At 39.1% G+C, this 23,103-nt stretch overlaps 1 protein-coding gene across 1 annotated transcript in view; it reads left to right on the plus strand.

The window, feature by feature from the left end:
- RTN4IP1 (reticulon 4 interacting protein 1) overlaps nt 1–23,103 on the plus strand; it is a 43,275-nt gene that overhangs the window by 969 nt on the left and 19,203 nt on the right. Inside the window, exons 2-5 of the mRNA XM_010989626.3 lie at nt 5,359–5,510; nt 6,297–6,365; nt 7,264–7,388; nt 18,900–18,948. Coding sequence (XP_010987928.1) covers nt 5,359–5,510; nt 6,297–6,365; nt 7,264–7,388; nt 18,900–18,948 — 395 coding nt within the window. The remainder of the gene's footprint in view (nt 1–5,358; nt 5,511–6,296; nt 6,366–7,263; nt 7,389–18,899; nt 18,949–23,103) is intronic.

Raw genomic sequence — 23,103 nt, forward strand, 5'->3', positions numbered from 1 at the left:
CTTTTACAAAGTCTTAAGTTTGAATTGCTTCCATGCTACCTTAAGATGTAAATTGGGACTTGAGAATTGTATCTGCAGCTAACTTTCTGGTTCACTCTTCTGGGAGCTTTGTGATATTCTCAAGTCCATCACGGGTTTTAGAGATGTGGTTATGTTTTCATACCAGTTTAGAGTTTGCATTTTTATGGTAGTTCTTATTTGCCCTCGCACTAATAACAACTTTCTTTAATGGTGCAGTGGACAAAGCAGCAGAATGTAAGGGTATGGACATAGTACTTTCCCCATTTATGCTGTTGCATTCTGTTCTTAGCAGTTAAAATACACTTTTCTGTTATGCTCCATCCTCAATGGGAATAATGTTATCTTAATTTCTGCTGAGGGATATTGACAAAGCTTGGAGAGCACTGTATTCCTTAAATATATACTATGCAGTTTTTATAGTGCTGGAAAGATTCATTATTATCTGCAAATTACTTTAACTTTAGAAAATAATGACAAAAATACTGCTTTAAAATTGGGATGATTGGTCGGTTAACTTCAGCGTTCTAAGTAAACTGCCATATATGGTTTAATTTAACCGTGGGTCTTTGTTTTGAAGATCTTGTGTGTAGACATGCAAATTATCCCAGTAACAGTTATCATATGTGAACGAATTATGCGTGATGAGTTTCTTTGTTCCTATACGTATCCAGTTACAAAATTAAGATTAATGATAGAATGAATCATTTTGTGGAATTTGTAGAGAAATATGAAAGTGTTGTGAGTTCGGCTTCATTTCTTCCTCTTTTCTTCCCCAGGAGTTGTGTGATAGATTAGGATAGCAGTTCTCAAATGTTTTGGTCTTAAAATCTCTTCACACTCTTAATAATTAGTGGGCTTTTGTTTTTGTGAGTTATAGCTGTCCATATTTACCTTATTAGAAATTAGAATAGAAACTTTTAAATATTCATTTAAAAATACAATAAACTGTTGTGTTAACATTACAAAATTAAATCAGGATTATAATATAGAATGACATAAAAATAATGTCTCAAGAGACAACAGCATGTGTGAAGCACTGAAACAGGTAGTATAGCTGACAGAGCCTGGGATCTATCCCCAAAGTGCTTACAGTGAAAAATAACTGTACTTCCCAAAATAAGCAAAAAAATTCAGTGAGAAGAGTAGCATTGTTTTACACTTTTGCGTATCTCTTTGCTTTCTAGTTTAATAAGACAGCTAAATTTTCATGTATTTCTGTAGTCAGCCTGTCACGATATGGTTTTTGAAGTGAGTAAAGAAAAGCTAGCCTCACATGGGTAGCTGGACAAGAAAGGATCTCTTAGAGTCTTCAAAAAGATCTTGGGGATGTAAAAACTTGGAGAATTCTTGGATTAGGGAAATAAAGTTCAGTTTCACTGGCTTTAAGTCTTCAATTTTTAATGGTGCTGTTTTTAACTAAGTGAATCTATCCAGACCTGTGCTGTCCTATATCTAGACATACCTTGGAGAAATCGCAGGTTGGGTTCCAGACTTCTGCAAAAACGCGAATATTGCAATAAAGTGAATCACACAATTTTTTTTGATTTCCCAGTGTATAGAAAAATTATATTTACACTGTACTGTAGTCTATTAAGTGTGTAATAAATAGTATTATGCATAAAAAACAATGCACATACCTTAATTTAAAAATAGTACTGTTGGAAAAATGACGCTGAGAGATTTGCTCAATACATGGTTGCCACAAACCTTCAAACTGCAAGAAATGCAGTATCCACAAAGGTCAGTAAAGTGAAGCACAGTAAAATGAGGTTTGCCTCTAATAGCCACTAGCCACATGTGGCTGTTGAGCAATTGAACGTAGTTGGTCTGAATTGAATGTGCAATTAGTGTAAAATACACACTAGATGTCAAAGACTTAGTAAGAAAAAAACAAATGTAAAATGTCTCATTAATAATTTTATATTCATTACCTATTGACCTGATGATAATTTGGATACATTAAGTAAAATATGATTAGCATTAATTTCACTTCTTATTTTAGTGGCTTCTAGAAAATTTTGAGTTACACATGTGGCTTGCATTATGTTTCTGTTGGACAGTGCCAATCTAGACAATGTGAGGAATAACTTACACATTTCTTTGTGGGAAGAGGTTTGGGGAAAGACTTGAATTCACTTTGGAAAGCTCTATTAAGAATGAATTGAAATGACTTTATGATGATTGCCTCGTGGAATCCACATTTTTATCCTTTTTGTTTGCTTTGAAGTAATAATTGCTACTACTGTTTGGGCGTGTCGTTTTATTTATTCCATTTACATTGAGCATGAAGATAATTTAGTTTTTATAGGATGTATCTTTAAGTGGTAGGTTTATACCCAATGACCAGTGTGTGTTTTCATCTTCTTGATTTCAAGATCTTTGAAGGTAGATCCCATGCTGTCAACTTCTGTCTGTTTCAGTGCATCACATATATAGTTGCTGTTCAGTCATTATTTTTATGTCATTTTATATTTTTGTTCTAATTTAAGATTACAGACTGAAATAAGCAATATTTTATCCATGAGCAATTTTTACCTTTTGTCCTTGTTTAGATCTGTTAAATTTTCATTTATTTGAATGTACGTGCACACTTTGTATTGTGTCCATTTTAATTTCAGTAGAATGGGTGGATCTGGACTTTCTTGCCTGCTATTTCATATAATATTGTAACATTGTACTTTTATGTAGTGTTCTTAAGACATCGTAGTTTATTATGACTTGACTGTGTAGTATTCTTTGCAAGTTATCCTCTTTATTTCCTGCTCATGGATTCTTTTTTGAGAACGTGTGATTATTTTTGCAGAAGATACTTGAAATGGTAGCTTGGGGAAATAAAATAATGAATAGAAGACTGTAAACTATAGGGAGCAGTTGTTTCCCTTGACGAGAAAGCAAAGACATGCCTGTTTTGAAAGGTGAAGGCTGACTTTTTCTGGAGCTGGCCACTATTGTTGGACATAAAATCAAAGATCATATAAATGGCTAATGAATAATCTTAAAATAGAAAAAAAAATACAGCCAACAGCTAATGAATAATCTTAAAATAGAAAAAAAATACAGCCAATGAGAAAGTTTGGTTTCTTTAGGTGAGATTAAAGTCTCTGAAAGTGATGGCAGACTTAGGATTTTCCAAATCATTCCAGCTCTGAACCAAACTGGGCACCTCTGCCCATGGGATGGAGCTCCTAAGGGCCTCCATTCACTTGTCACCAAGCAGGGTCTCAGTTTCTACCTACCAGCTGCATTCTGGATTTGGGGCTGGTTTAGTTAGTACCAGTGAGCCAGGGCTAATCAGTTGATACTGAGGTGACCAAGAAAGCTGCTCAAACAACCTTGCCCTGCAGGCTGTGTACCTCGAAGAGGACTGAAGCCTTTTTGCAGCTCTGAAACAGCAGCTAAAATTCGACATGGCTAAGTGCCCATGTCTGTTAATCAAATCACATGGGAATTTCAGTGAATAATTGCTTACCTGTGCTTTAGAGGTGGAAAAGAAATGTAAGACAGGAAAAGTAAAAGGTGACTTTTGTGAGTATTACATGTGAAGTTGTTTTTTTTTTTCTTTTCCCTGATAGGCAACACTCCTAACTAGCCTGCTGACAGTTATGTAATATCGGTGTGGTGGCCATCAGCTTTGATATTTCTGGGACTTTTCCAACTTTCAAATACTTTCTTCTATGTGTTTTGATTTTTTATTAGAAAAGCAACTTTTGCAAGTTTCCCTCCTGTCAGCCTCCCTTCCTATATCCTCTACCCGGGCTTCAGGGATGAACATTCATTGCTCCCATCTAAGGCCAGCGCTGCACCTGGGTTCTCCATCTCATGCCCTCTCACCTACTCAGGAGATTTTTCAGCAGTTTTCTCCTCCATCTTCAGTCTTTTCCTTTCTACTGAATCATTCTCATTGGCATACAAACTTGCTGTGATTCCCCTGCTCTTAGAAAGAGAGAAAAAGAACCCTCAGAAATCCTCCCGCCATCTCACTTGCCCCCTCCAGCCACTGCCCTGTTTCTCTCCTGTCCTCTGTAGCAAAACTATTTGAAAGAGTTCACTCTTCCCAGGATCTCCATTTCCTCACTCCCACTCTCTCTGTCACCCTCTGCCACAGCAACTGCTCCTATCAAGGTCACCAAAGACTTCTGTGTAGTTGGATCCAGTCTTTTGTTTGATTTTGTCTGTTTGGGGGTTTTTGTTTTTTAAAAGCCTACTGGTAGCTTTTGCCCTTATTTGAAAAACTATCTTCCCTGTCAGCAGCATCTGACTTCCTTAAACGACCCTCTCCACTCGGCTTTCTGAACACCTCTTCACTGGGCAAGGCTTCTCAGGCACCTTTGCTGGTTTCTCCTCATCTTTGAGATCCAAGGATGGGTGGGGGGAAGGGGAGACTTTCAGAGTGGTTTAGTGATTCTGGAGCATAAATTGTGGTACAGGACACTAGAGAGATAAGCAAGGTGCTTATCTTGAAGAGCCTCACATAGTAGAAATGTCCTCAGAAGAATGTCAAGCAGAAGAGACGATAACAGATACTTTTATGTCATAGAAAAGCCATTTTGTATGTTGACGCTGTGTAACTTTGGATTATTATAGATGGTGTAGCTGGCTTATTCGAACCAAAAAAATAATGATCAGAGGAATGTTTCTGCTCCACTTAGTTGATATTTATGGAAATGTTCTTAAAAATAAAAAGATGTGTATAATAAAGCAATTAATCTGATTTAACATATCAGAACAGATGCAGCCAAGTGGTTCTTTTCCATTCAGGAATCTACACACTTAATCCAAAGATTTGTTCTGGAACTTTTTGGGGAGGTAGGGACCATTACTCATGGACCAGTGTCAGTGTCAAATACTATATCCATGCCTTATTTATTTATTAACTCAGACAACTTTTAGCATTTATCTTCTTCACCAGAATTGGCTCCAAATGACTTTGTTGTTAAAAAAGTTCATGAATGATTCAGTTATATGCGTGTGTGTGTGTGTGTGTGTGTATTCAATAAAGAAATAAACTGCAAAAAAAAGTTCATGAATGAACAAATTAATAAAGAAACCCTCTTCAAAGAACAAAGCAAAACTTAGAAAAGAAAATACTAAAAGTTCAGAAGATAGTTTCAGAATTGAAATTTCAGAAATAGTGATTATAACCTTCCAAATAATTTTCTTTGACTGGAACAACACTTACTGTTTTTATGCTTTCTTGTGTGATGGTAAAAAAAAAATTGTAAGGTTGATTACTTTATAACCTACATCTCGAGGATAGAATTGTACCTGGCGTATAACTGTAGTAGTTTTTAAATCATCCCATTCTTTTGGAAGAAACAGATAAATTGTGTTTTATAGGTGGTTACGGAGCTACAGCTTTAAATATGAAACGTGACCCTTTACATATTAAAATCAAAGGAGAAGAATTTCCCCTGACGCTGGGTCGGGATGTCTCTGGGGTGGTGATGGAATGTGGACTTGACGTGAGGTACTTCAAGCCTGGAGATGAGGTGAGTTATGAAATACCACTATTCCTTTTTAAAATTTGCAGATTTCTTTCTGCTGCTTTTGGAAATATATTGCAGATCATTGCCCTTTTTTTCTTTTTTTCAACAAATACACTGAGCTTTGGCTGGAACCCCCCTTTTCTTGGTTCTGTTGCTCATCCTGTTTTTGGTTCTGTCATAGTAACTTGCTGTGCTGGAACCTTCTAAATCAGGTGCTTAAGAACTGCAAGACTTTGAGATATATATGATTGAGACTTTTTTTTTTAAAAGCTTTAAATGACAATTTCTACCCTATGGAGTTAGATGGTTTTAAAGTAGCTAAAGGTTGATACAATCATCTATCCCTTGTCACTTTGAACTGTTATCCCAAGAATTAAAGTCAGCACATAATAAAAGCTAGTGAGTTCTAGTTGTTTGTCATAAAATAACTCATCTAATGTCTGTGGAGTAGGTACAGTAGACGCAGTTCATGGATGAGGAGGTCAGGCTGTGAAGAGGTCCCACTGCTGGTAAGTGCAGAGCCAGGGTTCTGCCCCAGAGACTGCTCTTCCTGGCACTCTAGGCAGTGAACACAGCAGGATTTACTGGTATCTGCTTCCAGTGTGGTTTGACTTGATACATCCAAAGTCATACTGAATAATACATTTATATCCTGTGAAGATAGCTCTTTCGGTTGGTGGATTGCTGGCTTGTGCTTTTTTCTCAGGGTGGGGTATGTATTGGAGAACACCTTCATGCTTATCTTTGGCTAAAAAAGATCTGTTTCTAATGAAGTTGTGTGTGTTTCAGGTCTGGGCTGCAGTTCCTCCCTGGAAACAAGGCACCCTCTCAGAGTTTGTCATAGTCAGTGGGAATGAGGTAATTCACCAGTTCTGTGCTGAAATGCCATTAGAAAGTAGAAACAGGCTGACTAGTGTCTCCTGAAATAACTGGTGGTTTTTGAGATCAGGTTCCAGTTTTATGGGTAGTTTTGAAAGAGCTGAGATAGAGAATAGGAATTTTTGAAAGATTAATAAAGTGTTGGCTGGCGTTTAAATAACACTGCTGCCGAAGTGGTTATCTTTGCCTTGTGCAGCAGGAATTTGGAGTGAGATCTAGAAATCCTGCTGTATTTCTTGGTTTTATCCAGTGTAAATTGTTGAAACCAAATGTACCAAATGGAGCGTACTGGTTCATCATCACCAGGAGCATGGAAGGATCAAGCTGTTTCAAATAACTTTCAAAACAGCAGTCTAATCAAATACAGTCAGGGCGCTTGACAATTTGAATAGAAAGAAAGGGGTTAACACAGGAAATTGGCTACAGAAGGGAGGGCAGGAAGGGAAAAAGGGGCATTACTGAGATTAGAAAAAGTCGGGAAAGATTGCCTTCCGGTAAATGGGAGTAAGGGAAACAGCTGGTCACAAAAACAAGTTAGAATGTGTTTCTGAGGGCTCAGGGTTTATTTGGGTTTATTTCTGGCTATAATCAGGACTAGCAGGATTGTTGAATGTGGTCTTTTTATGAAGAATTAAGCAGCTGTATCTCATAATGTAACCTGAAAAGCCTTGCTGAACCTCTGTAAGGTAGGTTGAGTCACTTGGAGAATATTCCTTAGGGATAATCTTGGGGTAGCATTTGCAGTAACCACTGAACCTGGGGGAATATTATAGACTTATCCCTGAAAATAATTGGATTTCTATGAAGGTAAACGTACATAATTGTGTTTAGAAGTTTGCAAGTATTGCTTCTTTTTGACTGTTGTCTTCAAATCTAGGTCTCTCACAAGCCCAAGTCCCTCACTCATACTCAAGCTGCCTCTTTGCCGTACGTGGCCCTCACAGCCTGGTCTGCCATAAACAAGGTTGGCGGCCTGAATGACAAGAACTGTGCAGGAAAACGGTAAGTCTCAGTGTTGGCATCTGTCACTCCCTTCTTTCCCTTGGTCAGGTCTCTGCAATAGATTTGTCAAAAGCATTAAAATGAGGATCATTTATGTGAACACAGTTGTGCTAACATTTAAAACAACTTCCAAAGAACTCTTGTATCTGTCTGCCCTCTTTAAACCTCATCCTATTGATTCTTAGCTCAATCTACTGAGAATTTTAAAAGTGAAATATGTAGATGGATGTTAGGAGTCTGAACCTTCTAAAATGATGCAAAACTTTTGCATGTCCGTCTCTGGGAAGTAGATCCATAGCTTTCATCAGATTCCTAAAAGGTGTTAAGAACACCCGTTACAGTTTCTAAAGAACCATGCTAAGGTGCAGGTGTTGCTTCCTGTGTCATCTAGTTGCTCTCACACTTGCAGGCTTCTATGAGAAACAGACACAAAGGGATGGAATATTGTTGAGTTCTCTTAGGCTCGCTGTTCTCCTAGCCTCCTTTAGTCAGTTCTGGTGCTTCGAGGACTTGTATGTGCTTGTTTGAGTTTGTAAAAGCAGCGCAACAACAGTGTCTTAGATGTACTTAAGTTCATACTCAGATTCTGCTGCTTTCTAGCTGGGTGGCCCACTCAGTCACTTCTCTTTTGTGAGTTTTGTTTTAGGGGTTAAATGAGAACACCTGGAAAACTAACGGCACAGGTTGTGGCACACGGGAGGCACTCAGTACTTGGTGGCTACTGTCATTAGCAACGCGACTGCTACATTCTTTGTGTTTTAGAATGTTGGCGTCGTAGAGAAAACATGATTTTATTGTTTGGTGAGAAAACTGGGTCCTAAGAACTGTTTAGTGATTGTGATGAAGGAGAGAGCTGGAGGTCAAATTTTGGTTTTTGATTACTAAGGATCATGCAGGAAAAAATAACTGAAGCCTGTGTCATTCTGTATTCCTGTTGTTACGAAATGTTGCACTTTACATTTAATGTGTTGAGTTGTAGGACATGGAATTTAGTGAAAACTTAAGAGCTATATTTCTGAAAGAAGTGGGGAGGCTATTCATCTAATGAGGTGCTACCCTTCATTGTAGAATTCAAGGCAAATATTTATTCTAAAGGTCAACCGTGTTTATTTTGTAAGCTTTTGGGGCTTATCATTCTTGAAGTTGCCATTTTGGTCCAATACTTTGTTTAAATTAAATTAGTTTGACCATGTAGATTTTTCTGGCAGTTTGTCTTAGTTAATAACCTTGCAAGAATCTTGCTCGGGATTTTCAGACATTTATTATTACTGTAGGCTTTGCAGTGGCATTGAGGCTTTTTTTTTTTTTTTCCTTAGAAACATTAGCCTTTCTGTGCCTGCGTGACCATGTGTGCACTCTGGTGAGAGAGCTCTTGTTCCTTTTGCCTGTTTGGGTTCTCCAGGCATACTTTTTTTTTTTTTTTTTTAGTATTCTGTGAAAAACGAGTTAGAAACAGGTCTAGCTGTCTCTTCCCTTCTCAGTTCATTGTTGGCTTTGTGGGTAATTCTTTGGTACTATGTTGTCTTCTGTTTAAGGAGTAATGGCTTGAAACTAGGAAAGTAGAGACCTGGATCCCTCTTTCTACTCAGTTACTAACTAATCAGATGACTACGTGCACGTTTTTTAAGTCTCTGCTGTTTCTCCACAGGTCCTGAGTGTAGGGCAGTGTGGGTTGTTAGGAGAGCCATGAGAAGTGGAAAGTTTTATACCTTATAAAGGTGATTTATGTGTTATACTGAGTTGGGTCTGTTCGTTGATCTAGCCACATGTTAACCACACTGGAGTGAAATCCACTTGAAAGAGCCTCACTGGTGTGTGCCGTGGCCTCGTGCCGCTCCCTGCCTGCGCGACGCCCCCGAGGGGTGCCTGTGTTCAGCGTGCCAGTGGGAGCTCGGCCCCTGGTGCTCTAGAAATTTCACTTCACTGAAATGACTACACGTGGTGTCATAGTGGCCTCCCTCTCCAACGTCTCATTTGTGAGAGTCACATGAGAGATGTGAGCGCCTTACAGTACTGGAAAAATACTTCTACACGAAGAAATTACTATTACAGTGGGATTTTTTACTAACTTCAATTCAGAGGTTCCAGTGTCCAAAGTGGCTTTTTTCAGTTTGACTATCCTTTTTGATTGGTGGAGCATATTTTGGCTTCTCTAAGCAATAATTATTCTTTCATTGTTAGCTGTTGGCATTAAGGCAGTCTTTAGCCTGCACAAAGCAAGTCAGTGTTTGTCATCAAGGAGTAACAGTCTGTTTTTCTAACCAATTAATTTTAAAAAACCTAAAACGAACAGTGACAAAAATATCCATCAGCACCTTGGAAGATTTTACAGGATCTCTTTGTAACAAATACCTTTTTGAAATTAAGACAAAGCTTTCTAAGGCTTCGATGGTGTTTACTTGTTCCTTCTTTGTAATGTAATTATATTTCTGCAGCAACTGAGCATCTGTGAACCTAGGGGATAATTTAGTACTGACGTCGTATGTCGTTTTGCCCACACTTCGATATCACTAGAAAAGTCAAGTGAAACGATTTCCCTGTTATCAACCCATCTGTAGCTTCTTCATGATGTATTCAGTAAGAACGCATAGATGACATAAGGCTCTCAAGATGAATAGAAGTTTAAAAAAAAAAGTGGCTGCACCATATATTTTTTGATAACAGTTCTATATGATGGTTGTATATATTGATAGTGTCATGCTCTGCCTGAAATACGTCTCTTGCTGGGAAGTTGTGCTTCACTGTGTTTGACAGAAGTATTAGAAAGTGTTAGAAATTGAACCATTCCTCCTCTGCAAAATAAATTTCACTTTTGAATTGTGTGCTTGAAACTCAGTGCAGTGAATTTAGGAATGCTTTTCACTGTTTCTTTTTTGAGATTAGGCTTTGTGACAGTGACATTTTGTCCTGTCAGTGTAAATTAGGTGTCTGATTAATTCTGTTGATAGAATTGGGCTCAAGCATAAAACATTGGGTCTCCCCACCATTAACTTACTTCAGTCATTACAACAGCTTCCTTCACCTGCCTGAACTTGACCCCACCTCCCACCTGTGTCTCCCCTCCCACTACCCCTGTGGACTTCTGGTTTTCATTGGCACTTGACTAGGTTGTAACGTGAGAGGGGAAAGGGGAAGGTGAAAGAAACCCCTGCGGTTTACTTGCTGGAAGAAACCCTGTGTTTGGGAAGAAGGGAGGGAGGGTGGAGACTCTGGCCTGGCCAGTGTGATGCAAGTGAATTGTCCCCTCCACTCCACCCCCTCCTGTTTTCCTGGGATCTCCAGGAGGGCTCAGTTAAAGGAATTAGTAGAAAACTTCTTTCTGTTAGGTTTTACAGCTTAGTTTTCTAGGTGACTAGGTGACAGTCTTGTGAAGCTGGGGGTCACCCACTCTTCAGTGCACCAGCCTTGCCGGGCAGCTGCAGCTCTTCTCCCCGGGGTCACAGCTGACTAACTTGCCAACCCAACGAGAGCTTTCAGTTCTTACAGTTTGACCTCTGAAGTATTTGGCACCGTTGACCACTTCCTTCATAGTCACTTTTTCCATGGTTTCAGGGACACTAGCCTCCTTTACTTCTCCTCTTGCCTTTTTGATCAGTTCTTGCCATTTTTAAAGGCTACCCTTCTTCCGCCAGCCCTTGAACTATCACTATTACTGGTCTCCCACCATCTTTCCTGTTTCCCAGGGTCATCTCATCTGCTCCCAGCTGCTTTTTATATTTTGGTAGCTTACAGATAGTGTGTTTCTAACCCCAACCTCTCTACTCAGATCCAGTTAGATGTCCTCTTTGGATCTGAAACTCAACTTGTACAAAACAAGACTTACTGGCTTCCACTCTGACTACTTCTATATTCCTGATGCCAGTTAATTGTGATTTTCCTGAAGCTGAAATCTGATACTGTACCCAAACTGCTCTCTTCCCTTCCACTGTGCAGCTCATTATTGTCCAAGTCATGTAAAGTGTAGGATTGTTGTCAAATTTGGAAAAAATGCCTTCCAAGTTTCTTTAATATATGAGCTGTAAGATTCCAGGGCATTTCATGTTTTCTTGTGCAGTAAGCTTAAAATACTTTTTGCATTTTAATTGATAGCCTTCATTAACTAGCTTGTTGTTGATATCTTCCCTATAATGATGTCAAAGGACAAAGATCCTACAATTTAGTAACCAGTTTGATGTCCTTTGTTCAATGGAAAACAGTCCATGGACTAGGGGAGTACAGGGCCTCACCATCAGTGGAGCTCCCTTCCCTAGGGATTTTGGACAAGGGCATGTTTTACAGGGCATTAGAAGAGGCGGGGTGGGAAAGGGCATGGTTGGCTAGGAGGCAGGGATTCCCTATCTGCGGCAGGCAGGTCTTACTTTCTAGGGTTGGGCGAGCCGGCTACAGCTGAGTTGGAGGATTATGATTGGCGTTAGGTTTCCTTGAGAGTGAGGCATTTCCTGTAAATGCAGGCTGATTTAGGTTAGATTTATGATGTAGATAAATGCAGGCTGATTTAGGTTAGATTTATGATGTGGATAAATGCAGGCTGATTTAGGTTAGATTTATGATGTGGGCTGGGCCACTAGGGTGGCCTCCATTTTTATGGGTCCTGATTTTACAAATTTATCAGTGATGTGTTACAAGTTTTTACATGTCTTTTAATTGGAAGAATTTTCTATATACTAGGTTCTGGTTCTGTACATTTCAAACCTTGTTAAACCATGTTTCTCCTTCATTTCTCCTATTACACAACACTAGGTACCCTGATACTCAGTCCTACTGTAATAAAATTTTATGATACCTTGTTGTGTTGACTTAGTGGGAAGTAGAGATATTCCTGGAAGGCATTCTTAAACCAGGACAGCCTGTAATAACTTTGCTTAGAAATTACTATGAACCAGATCAGTATTTCCCACTAAAACCAAAGCAAATGTATTTCCAAATCAAATCTAGTGTCACCTGGTAAGAGAGGAAGTGTAATGGAGGGGAAAGTAGGATTGGAAAGAGACAGCAGTTTTAACTGATTGTGGTCAGTAGGGGAGAAAAAATAATTTTCCCTCTACCCTTCTGAGTTCTCTGCTGAGACCTCTGTAATAAAAGACAGGTTAACAAGAGAAAAGCAAACAAGTTTATTAACACATATGTGGACCTCATGTATACATGGGAGATACCTGGGGAAAAATGCGTAACTCAGAGAATTAGCTTAAAATTCAGGCTCAAATGCCATCTTTAGCTGAAGACAAAAGAGAGAAGTATGTGGGGAAGGCCATTTGTGGAAAGTTTACTATGAAAAGCAAGAATAAAGTTTGTTATCCAAATTTAAGTTGGTACCTTCCTTGATAAGGATCTAAAATTATCTGCAGAGGTTAACCTTTGTCCTTCCTGGTGAAGAAGAGAAGAACCTTTGTAAATTTCTGTTCTGTTTTCAGGCCAATAGGGGAAGGATAGAGAGCTTTCTTACATCCACTTCTTAGTTGCCTTCAGCTGAGAATAATCCCTAAGCCTAAGTGGTATATTTGGGGCTGCTGTATTCTTCTGTCCTTCACCACCAAAAGCATATGTCTGTTACCTGAAAACTGGGTTTGCCTATTGGTGAGTGTCGAGGCAGAAGACAACCGAGCCAAAGATCGGGAGAAGGAAGGACTTATTATTGCAGCAACTAAGGAGAACACAAGGGATCTCTCCCAAAGCAGGGTCTCTGAACAGCAAAATTGGGGAAGTTTTAAGGTAAGGGAACATGCATATTGGTGAAGGGGTTAGGGCGGTGGACAGAGTCCAAGTGTTAGTTGATTGAAGGGTCAGAAAAGGTCAGCATCACCATCCCTTAGGTTCCAGTTGATCAGGCTGATCTTTACCACTGAAGCAGAATTGGGAATCTTTGTAACTGATACGTTATCTTTGCTACTGTTACTTCTCTTCCCTGACAACGGTCTAACAGTCCCTTGTTCTTGCATTCTTTTGTTCCCTTAAGATCGTTATTACTGAGACCTGTTCAGGGGCAAGCAATGTGGCCAGGCTTAGAGCCACAAAATGGCTTAGGCCCAGAATGGCTTCTCTTCTGTCCAGAAAGCCAGACCTGGTTCTCTTTCTCTGGGGAGCCTCTGCCCTACCTGCCTACATGTCCACACAGGTATTTTGCTGGGGCTCCTCTCTAGGCCTTATGTAAGTGGAGGGCCTGAAGCTTAAGCTTCATTGGCTCTGGAGGGAAGGAAAAATATCTCTTTCCTGTGCTCTTCTAAGTTCTTGGCTGGGGCCCCTGTAACAAAAGACAGATAAATTAACAAGACAAAAGCATACAAGTTTATTAATTTATAAATTTTATGCAACATGGAGACCTTCATAAGGAAATGAAGACCCAAAGGAGTGGTTAAACCTGAGCATTTTAGTTGAGGTGTAGTTGACATACAGTATTATGTTAGTTTCCAGTGTGCAACATAGTGATCTGACAATCAGATACATGACAAAACAGTCACCACAAGTCCAGTAAATCTTTCACCGTACAGTTATTATAGCGTTATATACTGTGTATTATACTGTTCCTTATACTATGTATTACATCCCACTGATTTATTTATTACTGAAAGTTTGTATCTCTTAATCCCCTACACTTATTTTGCCCAACCTCCACCCTTTTCCCCTCTCGCAACCACTGTTTGCTCTGTGTATCTGTAAGTCTGTTTCTGTTTTTAAACCTGAAGGATTTTACGCTACCTTTAATGAAGAGTGGAGAGTCATGAAAAAATGTGGGGCAATGCATGCGCAGAGTGTAGTAAACTGGAAAAACTTAGCAAGGCCTGTTCATTCTGTTCCTTGCTGCATCCTTCCATCTTGGAGATGAGGATGCTCCTTTCCTCCAGATACAGAGAGGACACCTTTCACATGAGGCGCACGTGTCCAGCTTCATGGGAGAAGGTCAGAGAGTCCTTCCTGCATGTGCTGTTTCTCAAAATTGCTTCAGCTTTAAGTATTCCATCTGCCAAGGTGTCATATTTTGGGGCAGCATGTGCGAACCCTGTCAGTCCATGAGAAATCCTTCTCTGAGCATGCAACTTCTCTCATCCTCTCTAGTGTTGCCATGATAAAGGATCCTTCCCTCTGTCTGCCTTCCTTCCCTCTGTTTTGCACCAGATTGAAAGATCCAGTGTCTTGGGATGGTTCCTGCTGCCTGTCTTATTCGGGGAGATATGTTCCCAGCATGCTGGGTTGAAATTCTGAATACATTTCCCACAGAACCATTGTTATACTGTGTATAAGGTTCTTGGTCCATTATGGGTTAACTAAACCTTTTTAAATGGCTACCCTGGGCACCTTGCCAAGATATATAAATAGCTTTATTTTCATGGGAAAATGTGTTTAAAGTTCCAAACAACTAAGTCACACTGAACTCTTCTGTAAATTGGGGAATGTCTGCATGAATTACAGAGGCTCAGGAGAAGGGGACACACAAGTCCAGGCTGTCTTGGTCGTGTTTGGTTGATTTGTTTTGTAGCTCTATTCCACTTACTCAGATTAAGTTGCTCACTTACTTAAGGGAATAATTTAGCATATGATGATATACTTTGTTATCATTCACCCATTTTCCCCCCAGATTTAGAAGTAATGTGTGAGTGAAACTAAAAAGGGAGATTATACTTTCTAGCATCGCCCTTACTTTTTAAAGACCTTTTGTTTCTACTGATGGAAGATTTAGCCATATTTAAATCAGCTTTGTTTCTGAGCCATTAGTGCTTCATAAAGGGTAGTCTACTCTTGTGATGTGGCTTTTTTCCCCCCACTGCAAGAATGTGGTCTGGGGAGAATCGTGAAGGTCATATACTTCTATTTTAGAAAGGTGGAGAAATTAAATATAAGCTTAAATTAGATTGAAAATGCCAGTTCTTTGGGAGTTCAAAATTTGTAGATACTGACAGGCATATGTAGAATAGATAAACAAGATTATACAGTATAGCACAGGGAAATATATACAAGATCTTGTGGTAGCTCACAGTGAAAAAAAATGTGACAGTGAATATACGTATGTTCATGTATAACTGAAAAATTGTGCTCTACACTGGAATTTGACACAACATTGTAAAATGACTGTAACTCAATAAAAAATGTTAAAAAAAAAAAAAAAAGGAAAGAAAGAAAATGCCAGTTCTTATTCATTAACTCCTAGAATACACCTCTGTGATCATCATTTCATAAATGATGAATCTGACTTCTAAAGATTCAGTTAATGAGCGAGTTGAGACTAGAACCGAGGTCTTTAGATACCCAGCCCCGGATTCAGAGATTTCTGCGGCTTAGCCAGAATATGGAAATGTGAAAGATGATTCCCTACCTCTGGATTTCCTGCTGTTTTGTAGTATGTTTCATATTTTTTTATTTGTAAGGCGGTTAGGGTGTTGATACCTTGCCTCATAAGATTGAAATACTGCAAAATGTGATTGTAGAGGGCTTAGGTGCCCAAAATGCTAAATATAAAGTGATGCGATCATCGAATAGAAGTCATGCCTTAGTGCGTTAAAGTGTGTTTAGGGAGAATTCAGAGACTGGGCAGAAATGACAGAGAAAATTAGATTTTAGGATTTTAAAACATGTAAGCAGTGTGATAATACTCATACTTCCCCCATATTTTTATATCTGCCACAGTGCAGTTCCCACTGACTTCAAAAGAAGCTATGCATACGGACTTAGGAAGTAAGAGAGCAAATGTGATTAAAAATCTTGGCAATTTTGAATTATAGCGCTTTTTGCAAATTGAGTATCTCCTGGGCGCTTGCTCTATGTAAATGGATAAGCAATAGAGCACAGCTCTCTTCACTATAACAAATAGACTTCTACTTCAGTGAGGTTTGAATGTGTCTTGTGACCCTTCTGGCAGGCTGGGTTGAAAGTATTCTCACCGTAAAGCATGTAAATGAAGGGCCGCTGGGAGTAAGCAGCAGCGGTATTTTCCCTTTGTCTTGGAAGTGCATTGAAGAGTACAGCAAGTATAGTTCAGCCACAGACGACCAGCAGACTTACTGCTAGCTTGAAAATTTGCCTGCTGTCCCTCTTTGGGGACTTTGTTTGTGTAATGAAAAATACAGGCCCTGGTTGAACCTGCACAAATCATGGAGTTTGCAGGACCAGAGAGTGGTATTCCCTAGGGCTTCCTTATAAGCGGACCTATCAGATGTAGCCCTTTATTGGGCTTGCTCCTTGCCTGTTTTGCACTTGCGGGCGCCATCTAGTGGCCACATCAGGAACTGAAGCTGCTAATGCACTGCTGAGAAAGATGTTTTTCCTTTTTTATGGGAGGAATGAGGCTACTCTGGATCAAGAGTTATGGGGAAGCGATAAACTGACAATAGTGAGGTTGGAGATGTGTCTGGCAGTTGGATCCTTAAGCAGCCACTGTATTTGTTGTCCTCTTAAGCCAAGATTCTCAGGGAGAGAATAGAAATTAATTTCAAGCTTTACTAGAAAAAACTTTAATGCAGTCTTTCAGATAGCCAGTTGATTCCCTCATTTGGGGTAGTAGCAGTTGTCATTAATTATAGGATACAATGCTGATTCCGATGATTTTTAAAGTCGAGAAACATTGACGAGACATCTGCTGCACCCAGGGTAGTTAGAATGGCTGGTGCTGGGTGTAACGTGAGGTCTCTGTCCTCATACTGCAGAATAGCTTGGGAAGCAAGCTTATGAGTCAACATTAATAATGTGCCAAGTGCCAATTGCATGGCATGGATATCAGGTTGAGGGCCATCTCTAGGGTATTGTGCAGGCAAACTGGGACTTGAGCCTTCAAGGGAAGGGAGTGTGAAGGCATTTGAGAGCCAGAGGAACGGGCCAGTGTGCTTGGGACTTGGGGGTTAGAGTGAGGGGACCGGGGGGGCTAACGTGGAGAGTTCTGGAAATAGGAGTTCCGAGGTGAGATAAAGATTAGATTGCGAAGAACTTAAATGAGAGCTTGACTACTCACACTTCTATAAGAATGTGCCAGAGTGAGAGGGTAAAATAGTCCATGGATGAATTAATTTTTGGATGTATCTGTGAGGCAGTTTTAATGCCCCCTACCCCCAATTTAGGAAGCATTAAAGCTATCAAATGTGAATTGAGGATTTTGGAGGAGTTGATCTTTAAAGTTTCTTTTATTCTTCACAGTTTGTAATTCTGTGAAATTAAAAATAACTCTTCTAGAAGGAGCATCATTTTCAAAGAGACTTGTCTTAATTACATTTGATGGTATTCGTTTCAAAGGAAATAGCTAGCTCAGAAATTTTCCTAGTAACGTTTAAGATCTAAAGGGTGACAACAGCTTTCTGTGATTGGGGTAAGAGAGAAAAGAATAAAATGAAACTAGCATTAAGACTGTAGACAGAATGCATTTTCCGAGATCGCGTGGACCTGCCTGAGATCGGTGGCAAAATTCTCTGCACTCTTTAGCAGCCAAGTCCAAGCGGGAGCCACAACCTGCACTTACACAATTTGCAGTGGCAGATGAATAGAAGTGCACCCAGAATTCTGGAGAAGAATTCCTCAACAATATCTCCTTAGCTGCCATAGTGTCAGATATCAAACAATCACTTTTTATAATGTTCCTCAGCCTAGACTGGTAACCTAACACCAAAGCCCAGCTCAGTACAGTTTTCTGAGGCCCTGAATTTATGCGGTCTGAGGAAAGCAGTTCACTGGAGCTCGAGCTGAATTCAGGAGTAACTTGTAAGAGTATGTAAAGCAGTGATTCTTGACTATTGATTGTCTTTGGAATCACACCTTCTTTGGGAAATTGTTGACAAGTCTGGATGCCTCTCTTCCACCCAGTGCACACATGCATGGTCACACTGAATTTTGCGTATTATGTCGGTCAGTTCAGATTTTCAGGAGGGTTCACACCCTCACAACTCATCCCTCACCCCAACTCATCCACAAACTCCGGGCTGCACACCCTTTCTCTAGAGTGGCAGGAAGGCTGCTGTAAGCAAACATGGTAAAAACCTGGAGCTCAAGGATAGTTGTGCTGATAGGACACTCATCTGCTTTAACAAGAAGCCAGATTGGGGATAAGATTGATTTCCATTTATGAAAGCTGACTAGCGTGATGGGACATGTCTGAACAAAAGACTTTTATTCTGCTTTGGCAGGAATGCGGTCAGGAATGTGATTTTTCTTAGAGAGCAACTGAATATACTCTAACACACTAAGAAGATCCCAGAGCTCCCTCTTACAGAGAAAGCTATGGTAATTTAAGCCTAGGAAAATTGCAAGGCAGATGTTACCAGGAACCATCTGAGCTACTTTAAAAAATATGAGTCATTGGTATTTTTGGTATTTTGTATTCTTGGTAAAGAGTTCATAGTATATCTAACTTTAAGCATGTTTAGCTTCTTGGTGAACCTCAAATAAAAAGCTGTGTGTAATAGAATCTTGGGAGGCTGAATGACTTTGTTTGCTTTGGGGATTATCTTTGAGCCAGTTCCATGTTGAAAACATCTTGTTTATGTATCCAGTTATGTTGGCTTAATACTTTCATTAGTTGTAGTTTCTTTTGCATTGCAGTGTCTTAATCTTGGGTGCTTCAGGTGGAGTTGGTACTTTCGCTATTCAGGTAAGACAATTTCTTTATCTTGTGAATAGGAAAGTTATTATTTTCATGAATTTATAAATTTATATGTTATTTTTCCTTAGAAGCTGAGAGGAATTATGTTCACTATAATTTCAGCTTGCTCTTCTAAGAAGGAAATTTTCTAATGTAGAAGGAAGCACTAACCTTTCCAGTGGTTTGATATAGGTTTGTGGATGTCCTCTATAACAAACGTAGGAAAGCTTTAAGGAGGAAGACCATGAGCAGTGAAAGTAGATGGACGTTTGTAATTAGAAATTGATTAGATGATTCTAAAATGTGTATAGAAATGTAATAGCCAAAAACTGTAAAGATGGCAGTCCTCCCCTAAGGTGATTTGTAGAGTCAATGCAGTCCTATCAAAATGGCAGCTTCCATTTTTTTGCATAAACGGACAAGCTGATCCTAAAATGCATATGGAATTGCAAGGGACCCCAAATTGTCAAACAATTTTGAAAAAGGACAAAATCGGAGGACCCACCCTTCTGGATTTGAAAACTTAAAAAACTATAGTAATAAAAACAATGTGGTACTGGCATTAGGCTAGACATAAAGATCAATGGAATAGAACTAAGCATCCAAAAATAAATCCATTCATCTGTGGTCAACTGATTTTTGACTAGGGTGGCAAGACCATTAAACAGGGAAAAAAGTAGTCTTTTCGGTGAATGGTACGGGGGTAATTAGATATCCACATACAAAGGAGTAAAGTTGGACCCCTACCTCACATCATTTGTGAAAACTAACTCGCACTGAGTCAAAGACCTACATGTAAGAGCTAAAACCACAAAACTCTTAGAAGAAAACATAAGAGAAAATCTTCATGACCTTAGATTTGGCAACAGATTCTTAAATATGACACTGAAAGCACAAGTAAGAGAAGAAGAAAATAGGTAAGTTAGACTTCATCAGAATTCAAAACTTTTGTGCATCATAGGACACTATCAAGAAAACAAAAAACACAACACAGAATGGGAGCAAATATTTATAGATCATTTATCTAAAAGGGTGTAGTATCCAGAATATATAAAGAATTCTTACAACTCAACAACAGAAAGACAATCCAATTAAAATATTAGCAAAGGACTTGAATAGATCCTTCCTCAAAGAAGATACACAAATGACCAATAAGCCCATGGAAAGATGTTCCACATCATTAGTTATTAGAGAAATGCAAATCAAAACCACGAGATACCGCTTTACGCCTACTAGGATGGCTGTTAAAAAGAAAAATAATAATGTTGGCAAGGATGTAGAGAAATTGAAACCCTCATATATTGCTAGTGGACATGTAAAATGGTGCAGCTGCTGGTTGTGGAAAATAATTCGGCAGTTTCTTAAAATGCTAAACAGGACTAGCATATGACCCAGCAGTTCCATTCCTAGGTATATACCTGAGAGAAATGAAAACCTATGTTCAAGCAAAACTTGTACACAAATGTTCACAGCAGCATCAATATTCATAATAGGCAAGAAAGTGCAAGAAACTCTAATGTCTGTCAACTGATGGATAAACAAAATGTGGTGTACACACAATGGAATTTTATGTTGTGTGAATTTTATTATATGAATTTTACCTTATACAAAACAATACAAAACAAACAGTTTCCTGAGCCTCCAAGAACAGGACAGTACCTAGTGGCAGCTCCCATTGTGGTTGAAAGTTTAACTGGCCAGGTGCTGGGGGAGGGGACTTGGTTAAGCTTCCCTCAGTCTGACGGGGAGGCTCTTTCCCCAGTAGGGGCTAGTGAGCACACTCTGACTCTACCGCATGGCTTCCCAGGAGGGAGGATTTGGGTGCTCTGTTCCTCCCCAGACCCTGTCTCAGACCTTCTGAGGACCCAGACAGTGCTGAAGTTTCCAGTGCCTCTACTCCCTGAATTTGAGGTGAGGGGAGAGGACTCTGAAGGGATGCACACCTAGAGTTTTTAAAAATCACCATTAGATACTGCTATGTTTTGAATGTTTATGTCCCTCCAGAATTCATATGCTCAAGTCCCAATGTCCAAAGTGATGATATTAGGGCCTCAGAGAAGTGATTAGGTCATGAGGGCACAGCACTCATGAATGAGATTAATGCCCTTATAAAAGAGGCCCGGCAGAGCTCCCTAGCCCTTTCTCCACAGGAGGACAGAGAGAAGGCACTGGCCATGAACCAGGAGGAGGGCTCTGAATAGACAGCAACCATGCTGATGCCTTGATCTTGGACTTCCAGCCTCCAGAACTGTGAGAAATGTATTTCTGTTGTTTGTGAGTTACCCAGTCTGTGGCATTTTGTTACAGCAGTCCGAACAGACTAAGACAGACACCTAGGGCCTAGTGCAGAGAAGATCAGTAAATGTGAGTTAATGAATAAATAAGTAAATGGAAGAAAGGAAAAGAGGGAGAACGGGTAGGAGAAAAAGAGAAAGATCGTGCCCTCTGGTTAGATTGTAAGTTAGTACAACCACTTAGGAAAATCATTTGACACCATCTACTAATTCTGAGTTAAATTACCCTATGGCCACCCAACAGTTCACTCTTAAAAATATACTCTGTAGATTGACTACAGTCATCCCTCAGTATACCAATCTCAGAACCAACCTCAGATTGGTTCCACGACCTTCTGCAGATACCAAAATCCATGGGTGCTCACGTCCCTTATATAAAATGGTATAGTATTTGTACTACACATATTCTCCCACATGCTATAAATCTTCTCTAGGTTACTTACAATACAATGTACAATGTAAATGCTATGTAAATAGTTGTAAGTAAAATGTAAATTCTATGTAAATAGTTGCTGGAATGTGGCAAATTCAGATTTTGATTTTTGGAACTTTCTCAAAAAATTTTTTTCCCAAATATTTTCAGTCCCTGATTGGTTGAATACACTGATGTGGAATTCTTGAATACAGAGGGCTGACTGTACATGCATGTTCACCACAACACACCAAAATCATAGATATTGTCCTCCAACTGGAAACAACTCAAATGTCCATCAGCAGTAAAATGGACAAGTAAATTGTGTTATATATTCTTACATTGGAATATTACATCACCAGGAAAACAGACTATAGTTGTGCACAGTGAAACAGATGAATTTCACAAGTAGAAGTCAGAACAAAAGAATACAACTTATGTGGTTCCATTTGATGACATTCAGAAGTAGGTGAAACTAAACAACAATGTTTAAGGATGCTTACCTAGATAGGAAAACTCCTTAAAAAAAAATTTAAAAAACGGGGGGGGGGGGGTGTATAAAGTCCTGATAGTAGATATTACTTCTAAGGGAGTAGGGAGGGTGTTGATTGGAAGGGGAAAGTGAGGAGGCTCAGGGAAGTGGTTAGTGTTCTAGTTCTTAATCTTAAGTGATGCTTAAGATAGTATTTGCTTTTTTAATAATTTGTCAAGCTGTACATTTATATTACATGCACTTTTCTGTGTGTTATATTTCACCCTAAAATATCTTAACAAAATTAAAAAATTGAGTGTCAGAAAGTATCAAGGTTGAATCCCATACAAAGTTATTATGGGAAAAAAGAATGAGGAGTAGAAACGGTGTCTGCAGAAATGGAGACACGTCAGAAAACAGATCACAATTGTACCTTCAATTTCAGACAATCTAAGGAGCATTTTGAAATGTTGATAGAAGACTTGAAAGAACAAAACAAATCAGAATTGGGAAAACTAAATCAAATCATCTAGCAATAAAGCCTAAACTAACCTAGAAGGAACTCAATAGCAAAGAAACACAACATATAATGCTGTCCTAATAGAGACAGAATGTGTAAACAGGAAAACTTAAATTTCAAAGGAAACGAAGAGATTAAAAACAAATTCAAGAGAAAATGTCAATTATAGAAGATAGGAAAGAAGATTGGTATTTGGATAATAGGAATCTCAGAAAAACCAAAACAAGGAAATACTAAAATCTAAGTATGAAAATCTATAACTCAAGAAACTTCCTTACTTTCCTGACATTAAATGATTTCAAACTACATATTAAGTGACCACAGCATGTATCTGATTCAGAACATGGACTCAGAATGAACAATATCAAGGAAAATTCTAGTAAAATTACTAGCTGTGAATGAAAAAGGAAAAAACAAACTTTGGGACATCAAAAAAGAAAAGAGCATGTGACATATAAGTAAAATT

Source organism: Camelus dromedarius, chromosome 6 (genome assembly GCF_036321535.1).
Source record: "Camelus dromedarius isolate mCamDro1 chromosome 6, mCamDro1.pat, whole genome shotgun sequence".
Lineage (NCBI taxonomy): Eukaryota > Metazoa > Chordata > Mammalia > Artiodactyla > Camelidae > Camelus > Camelus dromedarius.